The sequence below is a fragment of the Notechis scutatus genome, chromosome 2, assembly GCF_049901735.1.
Source record: "Notechis scutatus isolate UNSWTSFEM ecotype Mainland chromosome 2, rNotScu1.2, whole genome shotgun sequence".
In the NCBI taxonomy this organism is placed as follows: domain Eukaryota; kingdom Metazoa; phylum Chordata; class Lepidosauria; order Squamata; family Elapidae; genus Notechis; species Notechis scutatus.
In genome coordinates, this window is record NC_142010.1 from 15,251,336 (window position 1) to 15,272,123 (window position 20,788).

At 40.3% G+C, this 20,788-nt stretch overlaps 4 protein-coding genes across 5 annotated transcripts in view; 1 reads left to right on the top strand and 3 right to left on the bottom strand.

The window, feature by feature from the left end:
- Window positions 1-18,512, bottom strand: part of LOC113431380 (uncharacterized) — a 60,179-nt gene extending 41,667 nt beyond the window's left edge. Inside the window, 4 exon segments of the mRNA XM_087958854.1 lie at window positions 16,617-16,684; window positions 16,796-16,910; window positions 17,163-17,806; window positions 18,285-18,512. Of these exon segments, the coding sequence (XP_087814980.1) occupies window positions 16,617-16,684; window positions 16,796-16,910; window positions 17,163-17,582 (603 nt within the window). The 5' untranslated portion in view covers window positions 17,583-17,806; window positions 18,285-18,512.
- Window positions 1-20,788, top strand: part of LOC113427813 (uncharacterized) — a 142,110-nt gene that overhangs the window by 89,479 nt on the left and 31,843 nt on the right. The window lies entirely within an intron of this gene.
- Window positions 5,121-9,836, bottom strand: LOC113432566 (uncharacterized). Its single transcript, XM_087958855.1, is given in 4 exon segments — window positions 5,121-8,672; window positions 8,674-8,956; window positions 9,039-9,288; window positions 9,291-9,836. Coding segments are annotated over 4 exon segments (1,257 nt in total). The 3' UTR covers window positions 5,121-8,494.
- Window positions 10,030-16,553, bottom strand: LOC148131825 (zinc finger protein 426-like). Its single transcript, XM_087958857.1, has 3 exons — window positions 15,640-16,553; window positions 12,318-12,447; window positions 10,030-10,727 (listed from the first exon to the last, which is right to left on the bottom strand). The coding sequence occupies exons 1-3, from the start codon at window positions 15,745-15,747 to the stop codon at window positions 10,030-10,032; spliced, it is 936 nt and encodes a 311-aa protein (XP_087814983.1). The 5' UTR covers window positions 15,748-16,553.

The window sequence follows — 20,788 nt, forward strand, 5'->3', positions numbered from 1 at the left end:
TATGTTAAATCCTTTTGTGGTTTTGTTAATTGTCAATCCTAGATACTTTTTAATTTCACCTAAATGTTTTAATTTTATCCTTTTGGCTAATAATGAAATAATCTCAGTAGCTTCATTATTGGTCTTAGTAATCAAAGCAATATCATCTGTAAATAATAACAATAATGACACTGTTCCATTATTTTCTCTTTTAAACATACATGGATCTGCTAAACCAGATTTAAACCCTATATTGTTTAATTCTTTCACAATATATTGGTTCCATTCATAGCCAGATTGTTTCAATCCATATAAACTCTTCTTGAGTTTCCAATAATCATTGCTATTTACTTTATTATCTTTTATACCAATTGGTTTTTTCAAATATATTGCATGCTTCAATGGTGCATGCAGGTATGTAGTTTCTACGTCTAAATGGTTAACTATATAATTCTTCTTAGCTGCCCATACTAAAGCGGCTCTTAAAGTTGTAGCCTTAAGATTTGGTGCAAATACCTCATCATAATCAAATACTTTTTGGTTAAATCCTTGTGCTACTAACCTAGCCTTATAAGTTACTTTCCCATTATTTCCAGTCTTTTCTTTAAATATCGATTTGCATCCAATGGATTTTTCTCCTGGAGGTAATTTGGTTTCTTCATAAACCTTCATTTCCTTTAATGAATTTAACTCTTTTTCCATTGCCTTTTGCCAATTCTCCTGATCCTTAGCAGGATACATCTTAAGTTCATCTATGCTAGTAGGAACTTTATTTACTTGGCAAACAATACTTGCCTGGTATCTATCAGGTGGTCTGGTTATACGCGTTGTGTGTCTAGGTATAACAGGACTTACAGGTGGGCTTTCCTTTATTTCCTGTTCTTCACTATCTATCTCTTCTTGATCAATTATTTCCTCTTGATCTGATTCTATTTGCTCTTCATGGACTTCTTCTTTAACTGGACTTTTCTTATAACTTGTTTTTTCTTTCTGCCTCTTATAGTGTTCTATAATAACATTATCTGAATCTTGTTCTAATCTATTCCATCCTATATGTTCTAGGAATTGTGCACTAGCACTGCAGTATACTCTAGATGTACCTGGTTCCCAGAATCTATAAGATCTATGGTTTGCTTGATATCCAACAAAAACTAATCTTTTAGCTCTATGTTGTCCTTTGTGCCTGAGTTGTGTAGGGATATGCACCCATGCTGGTGCACCAAATGTGTGAATATAACTCAAATCAGGTTTCCTACCATGCCACAGAGTGAATGGTAATTCACCTGTTGTTGAATTAACAACATTGTTTAATATGTGATTCCCACACATTATAGCTTCTCCCCAGAAATTGTCAGGTAATCCAGAATCAGATAACATTGTCCTTCCCATTGATTGCAGTGTTTGGCCTCTTCTCTCTATAAATGCATTATGTTGAGGTCTATATGGTGCAGGCTTTTTATGTTGAATAACTGCCACTTTAAGTCTATTCTGGAATTTATTATTTGTAAATTCCGTACCATTATCTGTTATAAGAGTTACTAATTTCTTTTTAGTTTTCCTCTCTGCAAATTTTAACCAATTAAAGAAATTTGTATACGTTTCAGTTTTTCTCTTCATTAGAAAACAGAAACCATACCTAGAATAGTGGTCCATTATGCTTAATATGTATCTAGCACCACCTACACTTGGCTTTTTAGGACCTATTATATCGGCAAATACTACCTCTAAAGGTTCTTTGGTAGTAAATCCATCAACTCTATTTGCCGGTATAACTTTGCTTTTGTTTTGATTACAAGCAGAACATTGCAAATACTTATTACAAGGTTTCAAACTTATTCCTTTAGATAGCTGAACAGTTCTCTTAATCATTTTAAAATTTAAATGACCTAACTGTCGGTGTAACAAGTGAATACATTCATCATGAGGTTTCTTATTATCATAAACCGTGTTAGCCACCTCTAAACCATTATCATTTAACACATATAAGTCACCTCTTAAAGTTGCAGTAATTTTCTTACCTTCTTTTTCAATTAAACAAGTATCTCCCTTAAAGGTAACTATGTATCCTAATCTAACCAACATTCTAACTGAAAGCAAATTAAATTTAAGTTGAGGTACATATAACATTGTTATGTTCTCCTTTATACTAGAACAATGAGCAATACCTTCACCTTTTGCCTTCATTTTTTCATTCGTTTGCCAATGAGATATGTTGTGAACTCATGGACATTTTTACAAATTTTTGTTATCATTTGTAATACAGTGGGACGCACCACTGTCAACCACCCATAAATTATTTTTACAACTCCATTACTATACATTGCTAACTCATAATTTTATTTCTTCTTTGTTGGCTTACAGCATTCTGGCTTGCATTCTGGCGTTTTGGTTTCTTACAAAATCTTGCAAAATGTCCTCTCCCCACAATTAAAACACTTTTTAATTGCGAATGCAGTAGGAGATTCATTATTTTCCTTTTGAGGTTGCTCCTCCTTAACTGATCTCTTTCAAGCCTTCTTCTGGCCTCTTCAATCAATCTGCCAGTTATATCAGTTAAATTTAGGCTTTCTTTAGGCAATATTTCAAGGGAAGTTACGTAGTCATCAAAACTTTCATCTAATGAAGATAGAATTATGTAGACCTGGTGTAGCTCAGAGAAAATTAACTCCTTCTCATGAAGTTCTTGAAAATGCTTTTCATAGTATTCAAATGACTCAGCATATCACCATTCTTTTGGACATAAGTGCGGAAAAGCTTCCGTGTTAGATTTATGTGAGCACCAACGTTATCTCGGACATAAATCCTCCTCAGTTTTTGCCAACACCCAACAGCAGTTTGCTCTCCGTGTATATGAACAAGTTGCTGATCAGATAGTGTTAGTCCTATGATGCAAAGTGCTTGTTCATTTTTCTGTTTAAAGTCTTCTATCTTTTGACTATCTTCCTCATCGCCAGAATCCCATTCTTCTACGTTTGGTGGGTTTTCAATTATGTTCCACAGACCTTCTCTTCGTAGAAGTAGACTACATTTCATAGACCATGAAACATAGTTTGATCCATCCAGCTTGGATATAAGGGACAAACTTTGTAGACTGACTTGTGCCATGTTTCACTATATGGATATAAAACTATAATTGATAAAACACAGCTGTCTGTTTACTGTAACGTGTAACAACACAAAATCTCACTTTTTACATAAACCTGTTTTTATCCTAGTTAACCACTTATCTAATTCAATACTATGACCCATGTTTTTAGCCCAAATTGTCATAGATTCTGTGACTATTCTTTTAATTTATAGTCCAAAATATATTTATATGTTTTACTAATTGTTTTCTTTTCCTCTCCTAGCCATATTTTATCTAATTCTTGTAGGGTCATATTAAAGCCAAATTGTTCTCTATCTTTTATATAATGGGTTTGTATTTGTGCAAAGGGCCACTATGCTATCTCCTTTCCTTGACTTTGTATTTGGGATAAGTAATTTTGTTTTAAGTTACCTTTATAGCGTTTCTTAGATTCTGGCACACCATAAAAAGACAAAAACACGGCCCTAATGCTTGAAAAATATCTTTTGCCCATGCATTTGTTTCAGCTTCTGTTCATTCTGGCTCCTTCTTTGAAAGATAGATTGTTCACCCTGAAGCTTTTTACACACACTCTACATTGACATCTGTCATTATTCCACCACAACAGGTCTTTGATTGAAAAAGGTTCCCTGCTTCTGCATTCATACTGGTTGACTCAGATCTTAATTTGACACAATGGACCCAAGTTGGACTGAAGGCTCCTTGGTGCCCTCTGAGGTTGGTTGGTGCACTGATGATGTTCCCTAGTTTGGCTAATGAAATGTCTGTAACAACACAGTCAAGCTCAGAGAGCACCAAGGACCCCTCATTTCAACCGTGATCTACCAATTTTCTCTTTTATTGGTAGGTTGGATTATTTTTGGCATCTTGACATCCCAGAGAAAGTTCCCATTCGCATTTCTGCATGTTTCATCATCATTTCCATATACATTAAATATGCCTATAATCATTCCTTATTTGCATGAATCTTCATCTCTAGCTGTTGAGGTAATTCCCCGTTAGGAGAATGAACGCATACAGGGAGACATATTTGAGAGTAGTGTTTGAATAATACACACACAGTACACAGATACACTGTACAGTAAATGTAGGTTTTTACTTCCAGAAAGGTTTAAGCAAAGTTCAAAACAAGCAGTCCAAAGTCATTCACAGGTAAGATAAGTCGGTTTTCAGTCCAGGGACAATCCAATAACAAAGTCCAGTGTCAAAAACAGTTCAGTGTTAGACTTACATCAAATCCATGAATATCAGTCAATTAGGAGAAATGGAGCAACGGCAATACTTTCCAACAGAAGGAAACAGAGATAATCACTCAGACACACTCTCTTCTGAGACTCAGACTAAACAACCCAGGTTTCTGGCTCCATCTTATGGCTGTTTGAGAAACCACACCTAATTGCATTTTTTGCAATCTCTTAAAGATATAGTACTAAAATGTTTATCCTGGTTTATATATTTCTAACCCAAATACCTGTTAGGTGACTTATATTCCTAACACTAGCCAACCATAAAATTTGTCCCATGTTTTATTATAATCTGAATCCTTATTTTTTAGCTCCTTTGTTAGTTTATCAATTTCTGCGCATCTCATGATTTTCCTCAATATTTCAAATTCATTTGGGATATCTTTACTTTTCCAATTCTGTGCATACGCCAATCTTGCTGCAGTTATTACATGGATTATTAGATATATATTTTCTTTATCATATTTCCTCGTATTGATCCCTAGCAGAAAAAACTCTGGTTCTATTTTCATTGCACACATTTCTTCTATCCAGTTGTGTAAATTTTGCCAATATTTGTGGGCCTCTTTGCAACTCCACCATGTGATAATAAGTTCCTTTTTCTTTATTACATTTCCAGCATATGGGAGAAAGATTTGGATTTATTGTTGCCAATCTTGATGAAAGTATGTGCCATCTATAAAATAATTTATACAAATTTTCCTTGAATGGTATAGCTAGTCATTTTTTAATTTCTTTTCCAAAGTTTTTGCCAATCGTCTAAATTAATGCTATAACCGAAATTTTTCATCCATACCACCATTGTTTCCGTTACTTTTTCTTCTTCCAATTTAAATTCCAATAAAACTTGATAATTTTTTTTATCATCTTCTCAGATTTTAATAAAATTTCATCTAATTTTGTCTTAGTTTTGCTAATTCCCCACTCTTTCTTATCTTTTAAGTATTTTGATTGGAGTTGCAAATAGGCCCACCATTCCACATCAATTCCCTGATTTTCAAATCTTGTCTGGATTGTAGTTCCCCATTATCATTTATATATCTTCATAAGTGATTATTTTTCCTTGTCTCAAAAGATGTGGGTGCATCAGTGTTTCCAAGTTGATAACCAAATAGGTGTTTCTATATACATTTATCTTTTTATCTTATACCATGTATTTAAGAGTCTAACTTTGTGCCTTTGTACCTAGTTGTAACCCTTTAAATCAGGGGTCTCCAACCTTGTCCACTTTAAGACTTGTGGACTTCAACTCCCAGAGTTCCTCAGCCAGCTATGCTCCAACAAGGTTGGAGACCCCTGCTTTAAATTATCCTGCCAGAGGAAGGAATGCCATCCCGACTGCAAGTTGTAGCCTTCTAGTGTTAGTATTCTTTTATTTCTATGATTGATCCAATCTTTCACCCAGGTTAATATTGCAGCTCTGTAGTACAATTCCCAGTCGGGTAGGCCAAATCCTCTTCTTTCAGGACTGAAATAGTTTTTTGAAATACTTCTTAATTTCATATTATTTTGGTCCCCATTGATTTTTGATCGATCATTTGCAATGTTGATCTTCTTGATCGATCATTTGCAATGTTAGCACACTGGAGTAGTTTTCATTCTGATTCTCCGGAGCAGGGGTCTTCAAACTTGACAGCTTTAAGACTTGTGGACTTCAACTCCCAGCATTCTTCCTCCAGTCATGTTAGCTCAGGAATTCTGGGAGTTGAAGTCCTCAAGTCTTAAACTTGCCAAGTTTGAAGACCTTTGCTCTGGAGTATGCCTAATTTGGGAGGGAGGGAGGGAGGGAGGGAGGGAAAAAAGGAAGGAAGGAGTTAGAAACATTTGTTGCCATTGTAACTTTGAATGTTTGCATAATAAATTATTGTAAACCAAGGACTAAGTGGTTTGGCCAGTAGGCTGCCTAGCTATGGGAACTTAACATACATCTACATTTCCCTACCACTGCTTTCTCTTAATAAAACTACTTGCTGTAACGCTCCATGTATGGAAAACACTTGGAATAGACACAAAGTTATGCATATTTCCACAATGCTACAATTATTCTGCATTTGAGTAAATGAGTTCAAGCAGCACTTTTTTAATATAGTGTGAAAAAGTTACCATGGCACTGAAAAAATATAACTGCAAAGTAAGTAAACAGGATGGACAGGCAGCTGTGAAGACGAACAAAATTCTGGGATGCATCACCAGATGTATCACCACCAAGAAAAAGGAGGCCCTAATCCGCTACATAGGGCTTTAGTGACACACCATTTGGAATATTGGGTCCATTTCTAGAGACCCCACTTAAAAAAAGATATTGATAAGATTGTATAGAGATGGGCAACACGAGGGAAGGCAAGGAAAGACCACAAAATTAGGAGAAAGAGCCCATGAGTTCCATTCTTTAATTCAGTATCACTATAACCCCATTCTCCTTATGGTTTTCTTTCTCAGTTATTACTTGCATTACATAATGTGAAGCGGGGTGGAAAGGTAGATTTTGACAACACTAAGCAAAGGAAGGAAAGCTGAAACAATAGTAAGGGATTCAGCATTTCCGACGGCAACTCTGCTCAGGTGGATTACTCATCAGAGGGAGTTTCTTGAAATGATTAGGGAATCTCCACCACTTAAATATTGGCAGCCACACATCACTTTCAGGCCAAATGATAACCTTAGTCTCCATTGATGCTCATGTTTCCTTTAAAACCTCATATTTAGCAAAACAAACAAACACACACACACAAGAAAGGATTGAGGATACAAAATCAAAGTCAGAATACAGCTGGACGGAAAGCTGGAGCTCTTCTACGCCAGCCCACTGCTCAATCAGGAGATCCTTTGTCATTTCAGACAAGTGACTGTCCAGTCTCTTCTTGAAAGAGGTCCAGTGATGAAGCACCCACAATGTCTGAAAGCAAGCTGTTAATTGTCCTCATTGTAAGGACATTCCAGGTTGCTTCTCTCCTTCATAATTTTCATCCATTGTTTCTTGTCTTGTCCTCTGGGGCTTTGGAACAAAAATTGACCCTGTCCTCTTTATGGCAGCCTCTCAAATACTGGAATACTGCTATCATGTCACTCCTGATCCTTCCTTTCTCAAGACTAGCCAAATTCAAATCCTGCAATTGTTCTTGTTTTAGTCTTCAGGACTTTAATCCTCTTAGCTGTTCTTCTTTGCACTTATTCCAAAGTCTAAACATCTTTTTTGTAATGTGATGACCCAAAACGGATGCAGTATTGCAGGTGTGGTCTTACTAAGGCTTTATGAAGCGGTACTAATCCTTCATGTGGTTTTGATTCTATGCCTCTGTTTATACAACCAAGAATTGTCTTAGCTTTTGTGGCTGCTGGTGAACACACGTGACTCATGTTTAAGTGATCAGCCATTCAGACTCCAAGGACCGTTTCACAGTTACTATTTTTGAGCCAGGTTTCATGTAATGTTTTTCCTGCCCAGGCATAAAACCTTGCTTTTCTCCAGATTAAATTTTGTTTTGTTGGATTCAACTGTGTCTCATTTGGATCAGAAAGGCACAATAGGCATACACATCAAAATCTATAGAGAAATGGTGGGGCAGTGGTTAGAATGCAGTAAAGGTAAAGGTTCCCCTCGCACATACATGCTAGTCGTTTCTGGCTCTAGGGGGCGGTGCCCATCTCTGTTGCGAAGCTGAAGAGCCAGCGCTGTCCAAAGAGGTCTCCATGGTCAGGTGGCTGACATGACTCAATGGTGAAGGCACACGCAATGCTGTTACCTTCCCACCCAAGTGGTCCCTATTTTCCTTGCATTTTTACATGCTTTCAAGGTTGCAGAAGCTGGGACAAGTAATGGGAGCTCACTCTGTTACGCAGTGGTAGGGATTCGAACCGCTGAACTGCTGACCTTTCTGATTGACCAGTTCATCGTCTGAGCCATTGAGCCACTGCAGCCCTTTAGAATGCCCACTCCCACTGCCAGGAGTTCAATCCTGACTGGCTCATGGTTAATTCAGCCTTTCATACATCTGAGGTCACTAAAAAGAGGAGCCAGACTGCTGGGGACAGTATGCTGACTATGTAAACTGCTCAAAGAGTGCTGTAAAGCATGGTGGAGTGGTATATAATTCTAAGTGGAATTGCTATTGCTATATAGCTTCCCCAAGCATGGATCCTTTTATGAGAAGTAAGATTACCATTCTTTCAACATTCCATGTATTTATATGGCTTCTCCCTCTGTGGATTTTGTTATGAGAAGAGCACTGCTCTGAGCAAAGGTCTTCCCACAGTCCATGCATTTATATGGTTGTTCCACTCTGTGGAGCTTTTTGTGGATAGTAAGTCCATTGTCCTGAGTAAACTTTTTCCCACACGCTGTGCATTTCAATGGTTTTTCTCGAGTGGATCTTTTCATGGGAAGCAAGATTACACCTTTGAGCAAAGATCTTTCCACACTCCATGCATTTATATGGCTTCTCCCCTGTGTGGATCATCTTGTGGGAAATAAGACTACCTCTTTGAGCAAATGTCTTTCCACACTCCATGCATTTATATGGCTTCTCCACTGTGTGGATCTTTTTGTGGGAACTAAGTCTACTGCTCTGAGCAAAGGTCTTTCCACACTCCATGCATTTATATGGTTTCTCCCCTGTGTGGATCATCTTATGGGAAATAAAATTACCTCTTTGAGCAAATGTCTTTCCACACTCCATGCACTGAAATGGCTTCTCCCGTGTGGATCCTTTTATGGGAAATAAGATGACTAGAATGAGCAAATGTCTTTCCACACTCCATGCATTTATATGGTTTCTCTCCTGAGTGGATCCTTTTATGGGAAATAAGACTATCTCTCTGAGCAAAGATCTTTCCACACTCCATGCATTTAAATGGTTTCTCCCTTATGTGGATCTTTTTGTGGATGCTAAGTCCACTGCTCTGAGCAAAGCTCTTTCCACACACCATGCATTTATATGATTTCTCTCCCGTATGGATCTTTTTGTGGCGATGAAGTACAGTACACTGCTCTGAGCAAAGGTCTTTCCACACTCAGTGCATTTATATGGTTTCTCCCCTGTGTGGATCCTTTTATGGGAAATAAGATGACCACAATGAGCAAATGTCTTTCCACACTCCATGCATTTATATGGTTTCTCACCTGTGTGGATCCTTTTATGGGAAATAAGATGACTACAATGAGCAAATGTCTTTCCACACTCCATGCATTTAAATGGCTTCTCCCCTGTGTGGATCTTTTTGTGGGAACTAAGTCCACCGTTCTGAGCAAAGGTCTTTCCACACTCCATGCATTGAAATGGCTTCTCCCCTGTATGGATCCTTTTGTGGTTTCTGAGTCCACTCCTGTTAGCAAAGTTCTTTCCACACTCCATGCATTTATATGGTTTCTCTCCTGTGTGGATCTTTTTGTGGGAACGAAGTACACTGCTGTGAGCAAAGGTCTTTCCACACTCAGTGCATTTATATGGTTTCTCTCCTGTGTGGATCCTTTTATGGGAAATAAGATTAGATCTGTCTGAGCAAATGTCTTTCCACACTCCATGCATTTATATGGCTTCTCCCCTGTGTGGATCTTTTGTGGGAACTAAGTCTACTGCTCAGAGCAAAAGTCTTTCCACACTCCATGCATTTATATGGCTTCTCCCCTGTGTGGATCCTTTTGTGGTTTCTGAGTCCACTCCTGTCAGCAAAGTTCTTTCCACACTCCATGCATTTATATGGCTTCTCTCCCTGTGTGGATCATTTTGTGGATAGTAAGGTCATAGCTACGAGTAAAAGTTTTCCCACACTCAGTACATTTATATGCTTTCTCCCTGTGTGGATCATTTTGTGGTTTCTGAATCCACTGCTCTGAGCAAAGGTCTTTCCACACTCCATGCATTTATATGGTTTCTCTCCTGAGTGGATCCTTTTATGGGAAATAAGATTACTACATCTTCTGAACTTGTGAACTCTGCATTTGTAGGACTTCTCCCCAGAGTGAATCCTTTCATGGGAACTAAGTTGCGTGCTTGTTTTATAACATTTTCCACATTCCAAACACTTATAAGGCTTCTCTTTCGTGTCAATTATTTTTTGAGATGTAAGGAGGTTATTTCCAAGAGAAAGCATGAATGTCCCATTGTAATTTTGTCCATTGTGTCTTCTTATAGCATCTTCTCCTTTCTTTTGGGTTAAATAGTGTCCATTTACATGTAATTTATCTTTGATTAGCTCCACACTTTTCCCAATATATTTTTTCCTTATTTTCTCTTGTTGGGCAAGAAAGTCTTGCATCGGAGCATCAATGGAAGATGAGCTTTCCTGATTCCAATTATTTGGTTGGTTTCTCTCATGGCTTTCAAATTCCATTCGAAATCCAAACTTTTCTGTTCCATCTTTAGCATTGATCACTTGGAACAGTTTACAGGAATCTTGATTCCCCTGTCCATTGTTACCTTCAAAGCAAAAGAGAAATGAAAATGTTAACAAGGGTAGAGAAGATCAAACTGTAGAAAGTCAAGTGAATTTCCTTTTGAATTTTACCAAAATTCCATTAGGTAGTATGTTTGCATGCTTACAGTGGTTTGATATAGTCAGACATGATGATTTCTGTATTAATGAGTCATGAATGTTTTGAAAATATCTAGAAAACATCCCTCTCTTTACAATTATTTTTATATATACAATCTCACCTAAAGTCAGTTTTGAGTTAAGGAATAATCAGGGGAAACATGCAAGGAGGAATTAGGAGAAAACTTAAGATTTATTGAAGTGGGTTAATTTCAGCAGAGACCTGTGAGAACTGAAACAACTTTGAAACAAGCTCCTTCCGTGCTCCACGGCCTCTATCTGGTGGGACCCCTGCTCAGCCTGTTCCTTAATCCCAGTGATGAGAATTTGGAGCGAAATCCCTTGCTTGAAGCCTCCCATTGGCTTGTAAATGCTCTTTGTGCTGAGACTGGAAAGGATGGGAAGAATGGCTATTTTTGCTGCACCAAAGTCTCATCCACTTGGAAGGGCTCTTTGGCCGGATCTGGTGCAGGCTTCAGTTCAAAGAAATCGGAGGCCTAAACTACTTTAGTGTGAGATCACACAAGACCAGTAGTGCAAGATCTCAGGATACTGATCTCACGTGATCTTGCACTGCAGTGGCTTTAGGCCTGTGTTCTTTATGAACTGAGGACTGCATGAGATCTGGGGCAAAAGTCCTTGAAAACAAAGAGGCCTTTCCTCTGTTTAAAAAGCATTTTGCCCTGGATCTCAAGCAGGACTTGGTTAGCACAGAACAGAGGCCTAAACTACTATAAGATCACGTGAGATCAGTAGTACAAGATTTCGTGTTACTGATCTCGTGTATCTCTCACTACTTTAGGCTTCTATTTTCTGCAAATGCACCAAACCAGGCAAAGGAACCGATGCCTACCTATACCATCATAAGGTAAGTCCTGGAAGGATGGGGTGAGGGTATAGGCAGGATGAATGTTGTTGCAGCACGTCGGCTGTCATTCGTAAGTGTGAATGACAGCTGTGGTGCTGTTAACATTTGTAATTTCAGGACTTGGGGGAGGGCTAGGTCGTAACTTGGAATGGTCGCTTAGTGAAATGTAATTTGGGGATGAGCTGTGCCCTAGGAGGCTCTGAGTCACACTGCATGAGGCCTTCGTTCATGAATTGGATTGGGAGAATGTTCTTCCATGGCCTGAGCATGAAAGTTCTGTTCTCACATAATTTGGGGAGGTTTCAGAGGACAAATGAAAACACACTCCTCTCACATGACCTCCAGAGGACACATAAAAGCACACCTTGTTCTTTTCAGCCTCCACAGATATGTTCAAATAGAAATGGAAAAATACAGATAAGAAATGGCACACAAAGCATCTAAGCAATGAGACATTGACTCTTTCCTTCCTTGGAGTACGAGAAGGCCAGATCCTATCCTTCTCCTGCCCAGGAGATAATATCTGATTAGTGATTTTTTTAAATTAAAAACTGTCAGGATAATCTGTCGTCTTGAACTCTCTGATTGGGGACTAGAAAACTCTTACCCAGAGAGACCACGTTCCTATGGTTTTCAAGCATGACTTCCGAATACAGCTTTTTTTGGTCAGAATCCAACTGAGACCATTCCTCCTCAGAGAAATACACAGCCACCTCCTCGAAGGACACAAGATTCTCCTGAACACGGAAAACAAGAACAGAACAGGATGATTCACAAGATCTGTTCATCTTCATCAATAATTCAGACAAGAGAATAGAAGGGGAATTCATCAAAGTTGCAGTCAAAACCAAATTGACAGGAATACCAACTCTACAGAAGATAAGGTGGAGATATAGAAGGATTGACAGATTGGGCCTCTTCTAACAAAACGTAATTCAATAGTGAGAAATGTAAGGTTCTACATTTAGGAAAGAAAAACCAAATGCGCAGGCACAGATTAGGTGATACCTGCCTCAACAGTAGTAAGTGCAACAGGGATCATGGAGTCCTAGTAGACAATCCCTTAAACATGAGTCAGCAGTACGCTACAGTTCCCAAAAAAACCCAACACAACCATAGGCTGCATTAAGAGGGGGTTAGAATCAAGATGACATGAAGTGTTAGTACCACTTTATAATGCCTTGTTAAGACCACACTTGGAATATTGTATCCAGTTTTGGTTGCCATATGTAAAAAAGATCTTGAGACTCTAGAAAGAGTGCAGAGAAGAACAACAAATGTTATTAGTGGACTGAATGCTGAAACAAAGAAAAGAACGGTTGCTGGAAGTGAGTGAGTATGTCTAGTTTAATGAAAACAAGGATTAGGGGGGTGGCATAATAGTATGTTCCAAGAAGCAATGGATGGAAACTATACACGGAGTGTTAATCCACTTTATAATGTCTTGGTAAGGCCACACTTGGAATACTGCGTTCAGTTTTGGTCACCACGATGTAAAAAAGATGTTGAGACTCTAGAAAGAGTGCAGAGAAGAGCAACAAAGATGATTATGAGATTGGAAGCTAAAACATATAAAGAATGGTTGCAGGAACTGGGTATGTCTAGTTCAATGAAAAGAAAAACTAGGGGAGACATGATAGCAGTGTTCCAATATCTCAGGGGGTGCCACAAAGAAGAGGGAGTTAAGCTATTCTCCAAAGCACCGGAGGGCAGGACAAGAAGCAATGGTTGGAAGGAGAGAAGCAACTTAGAACTAAGGAGAAATTTCCTGACAATTAGAACAATTAATCAGTGCCTCCAGAAGTTGTAAATGCTCCAACACTGGAAGTTTTTAAAAAGATGTTGGATAACCATTTGTCTGAAGTGGTGTAGGGTTTCCTGCTTAGGCAGGGGGTTGGACTAGAAGACCTCCAAGGTCCCTTCCAACTCTCTTATTCTATTCTGTTCTATGTTCTCAGGAGAGAACCAACCTACAACAAAATAGAAATTTCCTGACAATGAGAACAATTAATCAGTGGAATGACTTTCCTCCAGAAGTTGTGGATGCTCCAACACTGGAGGTGTTTAAGAAGAAATTGGACAACTATTTATCTGAAATGTTATAGGGCTTCCTGTCTGAGCAAGGGGTTGGACTAGAAGACCTCCAAGATCCCTACCAACTCTGTTATTCTGTTCCATTGTTCCCAAATTCCCAAAGCAAAGACATGCACTAAGTTAAATGGCTGTGCTTTACACAAGGGCTTATTTTAGATGAGAAAATGGACAATTCTGAAAATTTGACTGAAGAAATATTTGGGGCAGGTTGGGGGGGGGGGGGGGGGGGGGGGGGGGGGGGGGGGGGGGGGGGGGGGGGGAAAAAAAAAAAATGGGAAGTTTTTTTTATCAAGTTGATTGATTCTGTAGAACTTTCAGTGTTTTTCAGTAAAAAAAAAAAAACTCCCACTTCTGGATCAACTGATCTATCCCTCTGTCTATCATTGATTGACCTAATAGTCTGAGCCATTGGCTGAATAAAAGAAAACAAACAAGATAAAATTCCACGGGAAAGTTGTTTCTCAGCCTTTCAAAGCGGAAATGTTTGATCTCTTAATCGAGGCGCAAATCAGAGGATTAGACATTATTTTGTAGCCTACATACCTTGATCACATGCTTTTTGTGGCCATTATCTTTGGAATTTTAATAGTCTGCTTTATTTTTAATATGATTTACTTATTTTTGAAGTACAGGTTATAAACGAATTTTTTTAAAACAATGGTAATGTGGCATTTTTCATTAGCCTTGCACAATTCCAAGTCAAAGAACAACCCTAGATGATAGGCTCAAGATCTTGACAGACTTGAACACGGGGAGTATCTAACAAAATGAAATTCAATGCAGAGAAAAGTAAAGTCTTACACTTAGGCAAGAAAAAACAAAACTACACATATAGACTGGGTGAAACCAGGCTCAATAACAGTAACTGTGAGAGGGATTTTGGAGTCTTAGTGGACAACCAATTAAATTTGTTTTTCCAGTGTGTCACCACACTATAAAAATGATGTTGAGACTCTAGAAAAAGTGCAGAGAAGAGCAACCAGGATGATTAGGGGACTAAAACATGAAGAACCGTTACAGGATCTGGGCATGGTTAGTCTAGTCAAAAGAAGAACGAGGAAAGACATGATACCAGTATCCCAATATTTGAAGGGCTGCCACAGAGAGGAAGGGGTCAAGCTGTTTTCCAAGGCACATGAAGGCCTGAAAAGGAATAATGGATGGAAACTGATCAAGGAGAGATTCAACCTGGAAATAAAGAGAAACTTGCTGACAGTGAGAACAATCAACCAACAGAACAGTTATCTTCAGAAGTCCTGGGAGCTTCATCACTGGAGGCTTTCAAGAAGAGATTGGACTGCCATTTGTCAGAAGTGGAGTAGGGTCTCCTGCTTGGGCAGGAGGTTGGACTAGATGACCTACAAGGTCCCTTCTAACTCTTTTCTGATTGATTGATTGAACAAATATGTGCCAACAGTGTGGGGTGACAGCCAAAAAAGCCAATGCAATCCTAATTTGCATTGAGGGATACAATCAAGATCAAGTGAGGTACTAATACCACTTTATAAAGCCACACCTAGAATACTGCATCCTGTTTTGGTCACCACACTATAAAATGGATGTTTTAAAATGGATGCTAGAAAGAGTGCAGAGAAGAGCAACCAAGATGATTAGGGGACTGGAGGCTAAAACATACGATGAATGGTTGTAGGAACTGGGCATGGCTAGTCTAGTGAAGAGAAGGTCCAGGGGAGACATGATAGCAGCATTCCAATATTTGAGGGGCTGGCAGAGAGGAGGGGGTCAAGCTACAAAATGAAATTCAATGGTGAGAAATGTAATGTGCTATGTTTAGGAAAGAAAAACCAAATGCACAGGCACAGAATAGGTGATACCTGGCTCAAAAGTAGTAAGTGGAACAGGGATCTTGGAGTCCTAGTGGACGATAGCTTAAACGTGTGCCAGTAATGTGCTACAGTTCCCAATAGAATCAGAGGCTGCATTAAGAGAGGGATAGAATCAAGATCACATGAAATGTTAGTACCACTTTAAAATGACTTGGTAGAACCTCACTTAGGAATACTGCATCCAGTATTGTTGCACGATGTAAAAAAAGATCTTATGATTCTAGAAAGAGTGCAGAGAAGAGCAACCAAGATAATTAAGGGACTGGAAGTTAAAACATGCGATGAATGGTTAAAGGAACTGGAAATGGCTAATCTAGTGAAGGAAAGGACCAGGGGAGACATGATAGCAGTGTTCCAATATTTGAGGGGCTGGCACAGAGACGAGGGGGTCAAGCACCTGAAGGCCAGGCAAGGAATAATGGATGGAAACTGAACAAGGAGAAATTCAACCTGGAAATAAGGAGACACTTTCTGACAGTGAAAGCAATCAATCAATGGAACAGAAGTTTCCTTCAGAAGTTGTGGGAGCTTCATCAATGGGAGCTTTCAAGAAGAGACTAGATTGCGAACTGTCAGAAATGGTGTAGTGGGGTTAGAGTAGATGACCTACAAGGTCCCTTCAAAACTCTGTTAATCTGTACCTTATGAGGTCAATAAATTACAAAAAGAACAGGGAGTCTAACAGTTCCTGCTATTGTGATATGTTTATTCCTAATTCTTGAAGGACTTCAAAAGAAATGCTTCTTGTAAACGCAAAGTTGGAGGAGTACCTAGCAGAAATAGATAACCAGAGGAAGCTATGCTGGCTCACAGCAACTTGAACCTGCTATTGTGATGTTCGTGTTATGGAAGAACACAAAAATAATCCAGTCCAAACAAGGGGGGAAATAGAAGGAGAGAGCACTCAGCACACCCACTTCACTTCCTGAAGGGAGAATGCAAATCTAATCTTTTCCCTTTCTTACTTGATTTGGAGGTTCAACCGCTGCTTGATCTCTGTCATAAGAACCAGAAAACTTCATTCTTTGTTTCTCTGTAAGGAATAAATAATTTCAAAATGCATATTTAACAAAACAGGAGGAAGTATTTTATAGAAGAGAGAGCGAAGGTAAGACAGATGGGTAATTGGAGGATCTTCCATTACCTCCTGAGGTGTCCCAACTTAGATCTTCCCAAGGGATCCTCCTGAAAAATAGCTCCTGAGGGGGATTTGATGGGTTCTTCTTTCCCTCAGGATCTCCGATCTCCACACTGCAGCACTTTATATAGGAGAAAGGAAAAAAGAATTAATGTTGATCAAATGAAATAAAGTAGATTCTTATATTCGGAACTCAACCTCAAAGACCTCAATATCTATCCATTGTGGTTGAGTGAGAAAATAATGGAACAATGTTCTACAAGAATTGGTGGGAGATCGTCATGTATTATGAACGCCAGAGAAGTTTGGGTAGGAGAGGTGAAGTATTCAAACACATTTTGTATTCTTTTTTGAGCTCCCTAAAGCGTCTCACCTGCAACTGGACCTGCTCCTTCTGCTCCTCTGCCTGGCTCAGGAGGAAGCCTTCCGCTAGGGCCACCACCTGGGAGCTGGTCTCTGCTCCACACTCCCGCACCCAGCCCTCCATCTCTGGGGGCAGAAGAGCCAGGAACTGCTCCAGAACCACCAGGTCCAACATCTGAGCTTTGGTGTGCTTTTCTGGTCTCAGCCATTGCCTGCACAAGTCATGGAGCCGGCTGCAAAGTCCTCGGGGACCCTCAGCCTCCAGGTATTGGAGGCTCCTGAAGTTGCACGGCTGGACTTCTGAAGGGAGGATGGTTTCCTCCTCCAGGATCTTCTGCCCAGGCCTTGTCCAGATCTCCCCACCCTTCCCAGGCTGTACAGCTGAAGGGCCTTTTCCGGTTCCCTCCTTTGCAAAAGGTTGTGTCTCCATCCTTCCTCTTTTCTGCAGAGCAGCTCCAAATGGGTCCAAGGACTCTTGTGGATCTCAGAAGACTTTTCCTTCGAAGGACAATTTCTAGTGCCTATTTTGCAGGACTTGCAGTGATCAGGACTGATTGATCCCTGCAGGTTATTTCCTCTTTTTTTTTTTTATTTTTTTGCTTAAGAGAAAATTCTGCCTTGCAAAGATTTTCAAATGGCTTCCAGTTTCTGTACCTGGGATGGAAAGAAAAAGCAACGCCAAGAATCAGAAAGTGGAATTCAGCCACTGAGCAACCTTCACCCAACCTGCCCTGAGCCCCAAGCGGCTTATCCCAACGCAGTGTCCACTTCCCCTCCGAGCAGGGCCGGGAAGAAGGCAGCTGGAGAGGCCGTCCCGCTTCTCTCCCCTTCCGGAGACAGGATCGGGCCCTCGGGGAGCCGGGTGCGAATTCTGCCTCCTCCTCGCCCGGCTTCTCTCCTCTCCTGCTGGGCCTCCGCAAGGCCGACCCTCCGCTCCCCCCACTAGGGGCTCTTCCCCGGGCACGGGACGGGATCCCCGGATCCCCGCCGTCTTCCTGGCATCCCCGCTCCCCCCTGCATGGAGAGGACGGCTGGGGAGCATGGGACCTGTGCTTGAACCTGCAGGAGGGACGGGCGCGGGTCTCTCCCTCCTCTGCCTCCCTTTGCCCGGGAAGAGCCCCCTACCACTCACCCGGAGCACGTCTGGATCTCTCACCGCCAGACTCCCGCAGCCTCTCCGCCGCGTGCTGAGTCCCGGGAGTTAAGGAAAGCGAGTGCGGCCTCCTAGAACGGCAAGCATTTGGGATGTCACTTTCTTCCCGGTCTCCCCTTCAAATCCAGCTATTAAGTTCCCCCTCCAGTGGATCAACGAGGAAGCGACTGGAGTTCCCTTCTCTTGGCGGAGGGCGCCCCCTGGTGGATGTGCCGCAAAATGCTAGGATTGTAGAAAGGGCAGGAAAGAAGACTGTGTCTGAGGGGAGGGACAGGGCCTTGGGAGTAGGAGGAAAGGCCCCTGGCGGACAAAAGGTTCGATGTCTTTAGAGGGCACTTTCTCCATCTTCCTCTCCTCCTGTTCAGGAACCGAAACAGTCACCATGAAGGCTCCACAGAGATTGTGGGAGGCCTCAAAAGGCTCCAAATCCTGTCAGAAACAGCAGGGCAGTCAGAAGATGAAGACCGGGAGCCTCTGTTGGAAACCCAACTTGTGTCGTGCGGTTGTTGGGAACTTCTGTCCAAATAGGAGGCAGATGGGACACAAGCAGGGAAGGCCACAATCAGAAAATGATTTTAATTTCTTTAATTCAATAGGTGCAGCTTCTCAAGTCAGTCGCTCAGCCTCTCAGCGAAGGGGGAAGCAGAAAAGTCAAAGACCCCTCTGGCCTCTTGGGAGGAAGGAAAAGGAAGATCCTGAAAAAGTTATATAAAGCTAAACCATGATGAGGAAAAAGCATTTTTACAGAGTGATTGAGTAGGAAATTCACCTCAAGAAATGTGACTAGGAAGCTTAAGCCCCTTGGAGAATTTAAGGAAGGGATATATCATTAGACCATGAATGAAAAGAGAAAAAAATAAAAAAGCAAAACAAGAAAAGTCAAAGGCTCTAAATTAAACCAGCTAGCGGTACCTGAATACACTTGTAAGTGGGTCATAAGCTTCCTAACAGACAGGAAGCAGCAGGTGAAGCTAGGCAGAATCACATCTGATACCTGTACAATAAGTACGGGGCCTCCCCAAGGCTGTGTGCTTTCTCCACTTCTCCCTATATACCAATGACTGCATTTCAAATGATCCATCTGTTACAATACTGAAGTTTGCAGATGACACAACAGTGATTGGTCTCATTCAAGACAATGACGAATCCACATACAGACAGGAGGTTGTACAACTTGCCTCGTGGTGTAACCGGAACAATGTGGAACTGAACACACTCAAAACTGTAGAAATGGTGGTAGACAAACCCTCCCATACTACCACCTCTTACAATACTAGACAACACAGTATCAACAGTAGAGACATTCAAATTTCTAGGTTCTATCATATCACAAGACCTAAAATGGACACCTAACATCAAAAATGTCATCAAAAAAGCACAACAAAGAATGTTCTTTCTGCGCCAACTCAGAAAGCTCAAACTGCCCAAGGAGCTGCTGATACAGTTTTACAGAGGAATTATTGAGTCTATCATCTGCACCTCTATAACTGTCTGGTTTGGTTCTGCAACCCAACAGGACAGACACAGACTTCAGAGGATGATTAGGACTACAGAAAACAATTACTACCAACCTGCCTTCAATTGACGACCTGTATACTGCAGGAGTCAAAAAGGGCTGTGAAAATATTTACAGACCCCTCACATCCTGGACATAAACTATTTCAACTCCTTCCCTCAAAATGATGCTATAGAGCACTGCAAACCAGAAAAATGAGACACAAGGACAGTTTTTTCCTGAATGCCAGCACTCTGCTAAAACAAATAATTCCCTCAACACTGTCCAAATATTTACAAAGTCTGCACTACTATTACTATTAATTTTCTCATCACTCCTTATCACCCCTCCCCTCCCACTTATGACCGTATGACTGTAACTTTGTTGCTTATATCCTTATGATTTATATTGACTGTTTCTTAGTATGATTTGATTGCTTATTGTCCCCTATGACTATCATTAAGTGTTGTACCTTATGATTCTTGACTCTCGACAAATGTATCTTTTCTTTTATGTATACTGAGAGCATTTGTACCAAGACAAATTCCTTGTGTATCCAACCAAACTTGGCCAATAAAAGAATTCTAATTCTAATAATTCGAGGAAGCTTTTGCCCTTTGGAGAATTTAACGCAGGGATATATCATGAGACCATAAATAGAGAAAATGAAAAGATTTGAGCACATTTGGTGTCGACAATGACATATACAGACATACAGTGAGCGAAACAAAGAATTTAAAATTTTGGAAAAAGTGGTTAAAATTCATTTTAAAAGAATGGAGGTAACCTTTGATTTTTATACATCTATTTTTTTTCTGCAGTTTGACACAGAAAGTTTAATAATCCATATTTGGAAAAACGGCTTCAACCCAGCAGGAGTTGAAATATGCCCCTCACCCCAAGGGCGTCCAAATACTTTAGGGTATTAGTGATTTTTACTGCAATGAAGAGAAAAAGAATTTTATGCATGTTTAGCAAGTAACCAAAC